Source organism: Nannospalax galili, unplaced genomic scaffold (genome assembly GCF_000622305.1).
Source record: "Nannospalax galili isolate Female #2095 unplaced genomic scaffold, S.galili_v1.0 scaffold1368, whole genome shotgun sequence".
NCBI lineage: Eukaryota > Metazoa > Chordata > Mammalia > Rodentia > Spalacidae > Nannospalax > Nannospalax galili.
Window position 1 is genome coordinate 84,889 of NW_008358007.1, and position 10,866 is coordinate 95,754.

The window sequence follows — 10,866 nt, forward strand, 5'->3', positions numbered from 1 at the left end:
TGAACTCACAGAGATCTGCCTGCCTCTGCCTCCCAAGTGCTGGGATTAAAGGCATGAGTCACCACACCTAGCTCTAATCTTTATATTATAACCAACTTAATTATAATTCTACTTTTGGTAAGTTCAATTTTCTTTTTTTTTTTAATTTTTATTTTTTATTTTATGTGTATACATGTATTGCCTGCATGTAGGCAAGTGCACCCGTGTCATGCAATGCCTGTGGAGGTCAGAAGAGGCTGTCTGTCAGATACCCTGGAACTGGAGTTATGAACAGTTGTTAGCTGCCATGTAGGTGCTGGGATTTGAACCTGGGTCTTCTGCAAGAACAACCAGTGTTCTTAACCGCTGAGCCATCTCTCCAGCCCCAATAGGTTTTTTGATTTTTTTTTAAAGATGTTTAGAATACTCAAGTTTATAATGTAGTATGTATTTAATAGGCCTTTTAATCCATTAGCAAAATACATTTATAAACCTGCACATGTGGATTTTAATCTTGCATGTCAAAAAAAATAATAAAAATAATAATTCATGTGCACAATAAAAATAATGAGAAAAGTAAAGAAAAACTGAAGTGTCCACAATTAAAAAATTGTCCTGACACAAATAACACATGAAAACAATGATCATACACATAACACAATTACATGAAATTGTTGTGGGGTGCGTCACCAGAGAAGACCACTCAGAAAGTTTTGTCGAATGAAAGTTGTTACTGGCCATGGCTACTATACAAGGGTGTCAGGAATCCAAGTGTGTAGCCCAACCCATCTCTAGGGTAAGCATTTATACAGAGAAACCATAACCAGGGGTGAAAAGTTTAAGTTCCCAAGCTTACAGGTGCAAAGCCCCCTTAATAATTCCCCTTAATAATTTCTATTCTGTTAAGTAACAATTACTATTTTGCAGAAGCAAGCCAAGTATAACCTACAGAAGTCATAAATCTGCAGTTAGCAGGTGTACTCTGGACACTCTGACCTGGTCCCAAGACAACTGGGGCTCAGCTTACATGTGTTCCCATACCCTGGGCCAACTGCCTGATAATTTCAGAGACTAGAGTCAGCCTAAACTTTAACATGGTGTAACTATGGTCAAGAAGGTGCCCTATCACAAAATTCAGGTGCACAAAAGAGTGAGAGAAGGCAGACAGCTTATATCTCTAGTTTTATAATATGTAAAAAAAAAAAAAAAAATGGCTTAGTGGCCTAAAAGAAAGGGTGAAGTTTGCAATGTAGGCTTAAGGTAATATCTCTTTCCCTTTTTAAGAGCTGAATAACTGAAGGGTGTTATAAATAAAAGTCATTAAGAACCCCATCAATACCTCACAAAGAACACAAGACAAACTAGTAGTAACTTGGCAAAGCAGATTGTACTTTTGCATAAGCGTGCATTGCATGGTTGGGTCAGATCCAGTTTAAAAAAGAGGAACTCTAAAGAATTCAGCTGCCCCAGGTCATCAGGTTCAGGAATGCTTCAGGTGTGGTGCAAGGTGTGGTGGGATTAAAAGTTTAGAATTTCTTGTCATAAACCAAGTTCTAAATTTTGCAGGTTTTGAAAGAGAAGACTAATACTTAATGTCTCTTACAGTGAGGATGCCTTTATATGTGAAACCAGTAGAGTTCCCTTTGTATAAGCTATTAGCATAACATAAATCAGAGGCTATACATTAAGACTTCAGGTTAAGAATAACATGTTGTAGACATCTCAGGCTGTTTTCTTGGAGGCAAGAAACTGGCTTAGGCTTTCTTGGGAGTCATCTCTTTTCATGTACCCCAGAAAAAGCCATGTGTTGTTGTATCTGCCTCAAGTAGCAGACTATGGTTGGGTCTACAAGATTTTAAAGTGGGTTTTGGCCAGACAAATACAAGCAAAGGAACCTGAAATGCTTAGCAGGGTAGATCATACAGGGGACATATGAGAAACTCACCAACAGTGCTTCAAGATGGATCTCACCAGGAGCATCCAGAGACTTCAGGACCGAGACATAGCTGGCACATGGTCATCTTAGGAGTCTGAGGAGCTCTAAGCCATAGAGAACTCTACTCAAGTCAAACCAGCATTCCTGGCTTTAATTGCTGAAGGGAATTTTAAGAATAGCTAGTACAATAAAGACAATTTTAATGTAGACTTAGACAGGAGAGTTAAGGACAAACAAGTTGCTCAAGGGAAGAGAAAATGAAATATATCCAAGCTTCCCATGAAAGTAGTCTTTCTTAAAACAGGCCATAATCTATTTACATAGAGAGCTCTGTGTTAGGAGATAAGGCAAGGTCAGAGAAAAATGAGCTAAGACTAGTCTTAGAATTTATCTATGGTTCTGATTCAATCTCTAAAAATTTTTAATTAATTTAAATTTTGATAGTTTCCTTTATTCACGTTATTTTTCTTAGCACTCTTATTTTTGTAAATTGCCAATTTTATAATTTTTTTTATAATTTTGTCCTTTTAGGTAAGTTCACATTTTATTTTAAAAAATATTTTATGGGGGCTGGAGTGACGGCTCAGCGGTTAAGAACACTGGTTGTTCTTGCAGAAGACCTGGGTTCGGATCCCAGCACCCACATGGCAGCTAACAACTGTCCATAACTCTAGTTCCAGGGGATCCGACAGACTCTTCTGTCCTCTGTGGGCATTGCATGACACAGGTACGCTTACCAACATGCAGGCAATACACGCACACACATAAAATAAAAATTAAAAAAAATACCAGACTGGTGGAACTAACCTTCTTGGATGTTTAATAGTCACACTTTGAGGCCTATACTAGTTTGGCCAGAGTGACACTATGTAGACCAGGCTGGCCTTGAACTCACAGAGATCCACCTGCCTCTGCCTCTGGAGTGCTGGGATTAAAGGCGTGTGCCACAACGCCTGGCCTTTATTTATTATTTTTATGTGTATGTGTGAATAGAACACTGAATGGGGGTGTCAAGTGAACTGCTAAATGCAAAACACTAAAATTCTGTAAAGAGGTTCAGGATGGAGATATCCAAAAAGTGGAAGATGATCAGGATTTAGGAGGGAGACCTCAAGAAGGTGATGATGGAAGTCATCAGCTGGGTAGATGGGCAAAGTTGTACAATAGATGATCCAAAGACTAATGTATGGGCTGGAGAGATGGCTCAGAGGTTAAGAGCACTGGCTGCTCTGCAGACTACCCAGGTTCGAGTCCCAGCACCCACATGGCGGCTAACAGCTGTCCATATCTCCGGTTCCAGGGGAATCCAAAACCTTCTTCTGCCTCTGTAGGCATTGCATGACACAGGTGCTCTTACACACATTCAGGCAATACACTCATACACATTAAAAAAAAATAATGTACATAAGGCCAGGAGTATAGACTGATGACCCCTGATCCTTGGTACCAAGCTAAAGTGAGAAAAGTGAGCCCACCTTTGGTTGTCTGGTCAGCATGATCATAGCAACCCCATGAGAGTTAGACAATAAAAGAGTAGGGCCATTGTATTCCAAGCCCAGATCTTAAATGGTGTCTTTCTGCCCATAAGACTATTACTACTGGGGATCAATATAGTGATTAATAGGAACATAAGGATAGAGCAAACACCAGTGGTACCTGGTGGTCGGACTTCCTCTAAGCTGAAGATTTGGGTCAGAAGGTATGCAGGTGAGATTTGTGGGAATGTGGATGGGTTCCTTGGGAGAGACATTGCTCATGGACTTGGCTTTCCCATCACAGCTTGGGCAGGTGAACTTTGAAGACGTGTTCGTGTACTTTTCCCAGGAGGAGTGGGAACTTCTTGAGGAGACTCAGAGGCTCCTCTACCATGATGTGATGCTGGAGAACTGTGTACTTATGGCCTCGCTGGGTAAGGCCACTATACTTCTCTGGTCTTGACTCTGTCCTTCCTTCCTTCTCTCAGAAGAGCCATTTCCTCCCCCAACCATAGCCATGTGTAGTACCACATGGCTTTCCTTTGGAGTAGCTGTGGATCCTGGGCCTAAGTTGTGTGCTTTCTGCTTTGAATAGTCCCAAATCCTGCTGTTCCCAGAGTTCCTAGGGATGTATCCAGGAGATAAATGTCTTAAAGGCAGCTCAGTGGATCTTTTCATTCTTGTCCTCTCACTAAATAAGTCCATACCCTAGAGTCTGCCCCTTCCCTCTAAGCTGACATATCTTCTGGTTTGTCTGTGCCCCAAGTTGCAGTGACCAGTATGGTCACCACTTGTAGGAACCATTATAGAAAGTTAGGAAATTATATTTAGTGTTCTTGTTTTTTTTGTTTGTTTTTTGTTTTTTATTTTATTTATTTTTTGGTCTTTCTGAGACAGGGTCTCCCTGTGGCCCCAGCTGTCCTGGAACTTACTATGTAGACCAGGCTGGCCTTGAACTCACAGAGATCCGCCTGCCTCTGCCTCCTGAGTGCTGGGATTAAAGGCATGCACCACCACGCCCAGCCCCTTGTTTTTTATGTGTATGAATGTATTGCCTGCGTGTGTGTAACTGCACCTGTGTCACACAATGCTGTGGAGGTCAGAAGAGGGGATCGGATCCCCCTGGAACTGGATTTAAGTACAGTTCTTAGTTGCCATGTGGGTGCTGGGAATCGAACGTGGGTCCTCTGCAAGAGGAGTCAGTGCTCTTAACTGCTGAGCCATCTCTGTAGCCCCGTGTTTTTTGTTTAGTTTTGTTTTTTTCTTTTTAAAACAGGGTCTCCCTATAGCCCCAAGCTGGCCTGGAGCTCACTATGTAGACCAGGCTGGCTTGAACTCACAGAGATCCTCCTGCCTCTGCCTCCAGAATGCTGGGATTAAAGGCATGTGCCACCATGCCTGGTGCCCGTAGTTATTTTAATGCCAAGGGCACTCCTGGCTTCTTTCTCATTCCCCTCATCATTTATGCCCTGAGCTTTGATCTCTAGTTATTGTGATCTCTAACTTCACATCTCACCTATTCTACTCCATTGCTCCATCTACAGTGCTGTCTATAGGCAATGTGTGATGAGATGTGCACGTACCCCAAGTAATCTTAAATACTAACTGCCCAGTAGCAGTTTTATTTTCTTGACTGGGGAAATGTCCCATCTGAACAGCTGTCACTTTTCCCCAGCAGTCAAAGAAATCCCAATTGCAAAAGACTCCATTAGAGACCCCACTTCCTCTTTCTTTACTATATTCCATATTTATTTCTTCTCAGTCTGTGCATCCTCCATTCTGTGATGTTTAGTTAGCTACTGCAGAGCAGTCCTATACTCACCTTAAACTTGAGCTCGTTCCCTGATGTCCTAATGTTTCCTGTGTTAAGTAGACCCCACACCTGTGCACCTGTTCCAATTTGTCCTTGATCAGCATTTCTTTGCTTTCAGGTTGTTGGCATGGAGTAGAGAATGGGGATATGTCTTCTCCAAAGAGAATTTCTGTAGGAGTGCCTGAGAATAGGACTCCCATGGGAAACTGTTCTACCCAGAATGCCACCCCCTGTGAGACACATGGCCCAGTCTTGAAGGAAATTTTGCACTTGGCTGAGCATCAGGAAACTTACCCTGGGCAGAAACTTTATACATGTGTGGCTCATGGGAAGCAATTCCAGCTCAATACAAACCTTTATCAACCCCAAAAGCAGCACAGAAAAAAGAAAACCTCTGGAAAGGATGAGAAGACATCTGTTGTGACTTACTGTCCTGTCCAACCCTCCAGGACTTCTTTTATGTCAGGGGAGAGTCATAAGGACTTCCCCAGCAGCTCAAGCATTTTCCAGCACCCTTCTCCTCCCAGTGAGTGGGATCCACATCGTAGCACCGAGCATGAGGAGGCCTTTCAGAATGGACAAAAGCATCACATGTGTAATGAGTGTGGAAAGGCCTTCAGCCGAAAAGACTCACTTGTTCAGCACCATAGACTCCATACTGGAGAAATGCCCTACGAGTGTGACATATGTGGGAAGGTTTTTAATCATAGCTCTGCTCTTACTGTACATCAGAGAGTGCATACTGGAGCAAGGCCTTACAAATGCAACGAATGTGGGAAAGCCTACAGCCATAGAGCCACACTCGTTCAGCATGAGAGTGTGCACACTGGAGAAAGGCCTTATCAGTGCAGCGAATGTGGGAAATCCTTTAGCCGAAAACCTATACTTATTCAACACCAGAGAATCCATACTGGAGAAATGCCCTATGAGTGTGACATATGTGGGAAGGTTTTTAATCATAACTCTAATCTTATTGTACATCAGAGAGTGCATACTGGAGCAAGGCCTTACAAATGCAACGAATGTGGGAAAGCCTACAGCCATAAAGCCACACTTGTTCAGCATGAGCGTGTGCATACTGGAGAAAGGCCTTATCAGTGCAGCAAATGTGGGAAATACTTTAGTAACAAATACAGGCTCATTAAACATTGGAGTGTTCACACTGGAGCAAAGTCTTATGAGCGCATTGCATGTGGGAGGTTCTTTAGCCAAAGCTCTGATCTTGTTGCACACCAGAGGGTACACAATGGTGAAAAGTCATATATGTGCAGTGAATGTGGAAAAGCCTTTAGCCGCAAGCATGTACTTGTTCAGCACCATAGGATTCACACTGGAGAAAGGCCATATAAGTGCAGTGAATGTGGGAAAACCTTCAGGCAAAGGCCTTCTCTCACCAGGCACTGGAAAGTTCACACTCGAGAAAGCTCCTAAATAGGGATTATGCTATTTCCTTGCTTAACATAATGAGTAATGTCATATGAAAGCTCAGAGTAGTTTTTGTGTATAGCCAAAAGCCAAATGCTGGATTTCATATGTTGGAATATCTACCCTGGGGAAATTCTTATTGTTATCTATGTAGAAAGCTTTCTGGAACTATATCACATTTTCTTTTTAAAAAAATATTTTATTTTTACTTTATGTGTATGTGTGTATCGCCTGCATGTAGGTAAGTGCACCCGTATCATGCAATGCCTGCGGAGGACAGAAGAGGCTGTCGGATCCCCTGGGACTGGAGTTACGGACAGTGTTAGCTGCCATGTGGCTGCTGGGACTCGAACCCAGGTCTTCTGCAAGAACAGTTGGTGTTCTTAACCACTGACCCATCTCTCCAGCCCCTACATTGCATTTTCTAACCCACTGAAGATGTTGATAGAGGGGCTGGTGAGATGATTCAGTGGTTAATCCAGAGGTGGTTTTCATTTGCATTTCCCTAATTACTAATGTTGAACACTTTTTAATATGTTTCTTAGCCACCTCTATTTCTTCTTTTGAGAACTCTGTTTAGATTCTCTTCATTCTTTGCCTTTTGAGTTCTTAAAATATTCTGGCTGTTAAACCTCTGTCAGAGGGCAAAGAGCTTTGTTATGAGCACTTGTAGAAATTCTCAGGATTCCCAAATGTGCATCTTTTATCTAAAGTCATGATCACAGATGTCAAAGTCTGAAACAAACTGGGTATTGCTCTGTGTTGATAGTTCACGTCTTTTCATTTGTGCTTCTACCAAGGGTGTTCCATTGTGGGCAAACAGTTCCAAAGCAAGGGCTCTAGAGAATGACCAAGCTGTACTATCTGTTATAGCCCTAAACTGGTAGTGATGTGCCATCATTTCAGATCCATCATACAGATAAAACCACTGGTCCAGCTGAAAGCTTACTGAGCTACATGAAGGTGAGAAGAGGGAAAGTGGAGGAAGGGTTTGGGTTTGAGGGTTTTTTAAAAACCTTTTTAGTCTTTTGGTGAATTAATTTTTCAATGTTACCCCAATTTTGCATTTCAAGCCTAAATCTCTATTTGTTAATGATGCATTCTTTTTGTGTATTTTTTAAAATTACATTTATATTTTAAAAATTATTTATATATGTTTGTGTGTTGTGTGTGTAGAGGCACATGCCACAGCACCCATGAAGTGGTCAGAGGACAACTTTCAGGAGTCTGTTTTCTCTAGGTGGGTCTCAGGGATCAAACTCAAGTTGTCAGGCTTGGCAGCAGCTGTTTACCTGTGGGGCCATCTTGCTGGCCCAGAATTAACTTCTTAAAGATTTTCACGTTTATATTAATGACGTTATTTTCTGATTTTTTTTTAAATGCCTAGGTTTGGTTTTAGTATCATCAGGTTTACTTTACAGAATAAACTAGCAAAGTAGTCTTTGCTATTGGATTGTTTTGGAAGAGTTTATGAAGAATGAATACTCTTTCCTTAAAAATGTTTCACCAGCTGGGTGTGGTGGCACATGCCTTTAAACCCAGAAGTTGGGAGGCAGAGCCAGGAGGAGCACTGTGAGTTGAAGGCCAGCCTGATCTACATAGTGAGTTTCAGGCCAGCTGGGGATACAGAGATCTGGTTTCAAAAAGACCAAAAAAAAAAAAAAAAAAAAAAGTTTCACCAATACCAGGTGTGGTGGAGCACACCTTTAATCCCAGCACTCGGGAGGCAGAGGGACGTGGATCTCTGTGAGATTGAGGCTAGTCTGGTCTACATAGATGTTATAGGACAGAGTTTGTAAAAAAATCACCAACACCACTTTAAGAAAAGTAGCAAGGTAAATTTTAAATTTTAATTTTCGACCAGCCGGGCTATCTCGGGAATAGAAGCAGCCCTGATGATTGTCAGATCAGAGTTTTTATAGGATATAAGAAATATTATTCAAACAGGACATTTGTGAACCAATCAGGTTTGTACAACATAGCAGAACTTTCTGTTTTACCCATAACAAGTAAAATAAGACAGTCAAGGTAAATAACCTCTAGGTGGTCGTGCAATAACAGAATAACAAGGGTGGTCTTATACCCTGTGTCAGGGCGACCCAAGGCAGCAAGCAGGTTACAGAAGTGAAAACAAGCTGGTTAGCAAAAATATAATGTCTGGAATTAGTACATTCCACGATTCATGGCGAGGGCAATTTTCCAAGGCCCAAGGTTGCCCCCCTTTTCCTTTCGGTGTGGAGCAAAGTTGCTGCTGAAATGGCTCTGAACAAAATGGAGCAACAGGGAAGTTTGCTGAGCCAGTTCAATAGTGAGTTCCATGTGGGCTAGGGTTATGGGAGAGCCTGTCAAAAACAAAACAAAAAATGTTTTGCCCAATGAAACTATCTTATCCTGGACTTGGCTTTATAAGAAAGTTGTAATGCCGGGACTGGTGAGATGGCACTGTGGTTAAGAGCACTGGTTGGTCTTGAAGAGGACCCCAGTGCAGTTCCCAGCACCACATAGTGGGTAACAATCATTAGTAACTCCAGGAGACTCAGCTCCCTGATGTGGTGCTGGAAATCAAACTCTGGTCCTTGGGGAAATGCCTCATGAATCTTGGAACCTTTTGAGCTTCCTAGGTCTTATAAGTTGGATAAGCTTCCCAAGCCTTGTAAATTTTGTTAGTTTCCTCAGTCTGAAGAACGTCCTGCCTCCCTCCATAAGGGAATGCTCAAATTTGGAGGAAATAACAACACAATAAACACAAAAATACACATTACTTTTAATAATGTAGTTTTAACACGTCAACAATACCCCAAATACAGTGCCCTTGTAACACCTGGATCTTCCCTTCCTCTAGAGATATCCTAACATATAGCGAAGGCTGTTTTAACTATCGATAGCCTTCCCTATGTCTTAGGTAAATGAATACCGACTTGGTGGTAGCAAAAACTAGAAAGCAATGATGGTCCATCGTGTCCACGTAAGTCACAATAAATGATGGCTAGGTCATTACAACCTTTCTCTCAGTAGGCCAGTATAACTTTCTGCCAGTGCAGCCATGGATTAAAAATACTAACCAAGGCCGGGCGTGGTGGTGCACGCCTTTAGTCTCAGCACTCGGGAGGCAGAGACAACTGGATCTCTGCGAGTTCAAGGCCGGTCTGGTCTACATAATGAGTTCCAGAACAGCGGGGCTACAGAGAGACCCTGTCTCAAAACAGACAAAATAAATAAATAAATAAATAAATAAATAAATAAATCCTAGCCAAAGGGGCTAGAGAGATGGCTCAGCAGTTAAGAACACTGGTTGTTCTTGCAGAAGACCTGGGTTTGAATCCCAGCATCCACATGGTAGCTAACAACTGTCCATAACACCAGTTCCAGGGGATCCGATGGATGGCCTCTTCTTTCCTCCACGGGCATTGCAAGACACTGGTGCACTTACCTACATGCAGGCAATACACGAATACACATGAAATAAAAATAATAAAATATTTTTTAAAAAGTACTAGCCAAAGCCAGGCGGGGTGGCACACGCCTTTAGTGTCAGCACTCGGGAGGCAAAGGCAGGTGGATCTCTGAGTTCCAGGCCAGCCTGGTCTATAAGGTGAGTTCCAGGCCCACTAGGGCTACAGGGAGACCTTGTCTCAAAGAGACCCCCCCCCCCCAAAAAAAAACCAAAAAACTAGCCAAACTTCCAGCCAGCAAGTAGCATCCCCCAGGGCTCCTGTCACATTTCTTGGTGTTGTACAGGACTATCCTGAGCCAGACACCATCTTCGGGGGTTCAGCTGTGCCTGCTTGCAAAAGATCATCACAGCTGGGCTTCTTGACTGTTGACATTCACTCTTAGGAGGCATGGGGAGAGTCACAGGACTCTTATCTAAGTATCCAGTCACTCCTCTCAAGATGTTGAATGCAATTACGCCCTAATTTGCACATGGTCTCAGGGAAGGGGTAGACTATATAGGCTGGGGAAGACTTTAAGGCCACCATGCTCCCACCATAACCTCTCACCCACTGCTCTGTAAGTAAGCCCAATAAACCCATTGGTTCCCCAGAGTGAACTTTGGTGGAATCATAACTCAAACTGCCAGAAGGAAGCTGTGAGCATTTTAGTGATTCGAAAAGACTGATTCCCAACCTTGAACTCTGTACTACCCAGGGCTCCAACACATCCTTCACTAGGGCTAACCCAACTGCAAATGACTGCACTGTATAGATTAATCTATCCACAAATGGTCACACCAGAGC

The 10,866-nt window shown here is 42.5% G+C and overlaps 1 protein-coding gene across 2 annotated transcripts in view; it reads left to right on the forward strand.

The window, feature by feature from the left end:
* Positions 1–6,922, forward strand: part of LOC103752343 (zinc finger protein 134) — an 11,130-nt gene extending 4,208 nt beyond the window's left edge. Inside the window, exons 1-3 of one of the 2 annotated variants that reach the window (XM_029557677.1) lie at positions 597–775; positions 3,695–3,824; positions 5,322–6,922. In XM_029557677.1, the coding sequence (XP_029413537.1) occupies positions 719–775; positions 3,695–3,824; positions 5,322–6,634 (1,500 nt within the window). In that variant the 5' untranslated portion in view covers positions 597–718 and the 3' untranslated portion in view covers positions 6,635–6,922. Of the gene's footprint in view, positions 1–596; positions 776–3,694; positions 3,825–5,321 lie in introns of those variants that run through there. The other variant, XM_008856066.3, reaches the window with a different exon arrangement.
* The last annotated feature ends 3,944 nt before the right edge of the window (positions 6,923–10,866 follow it).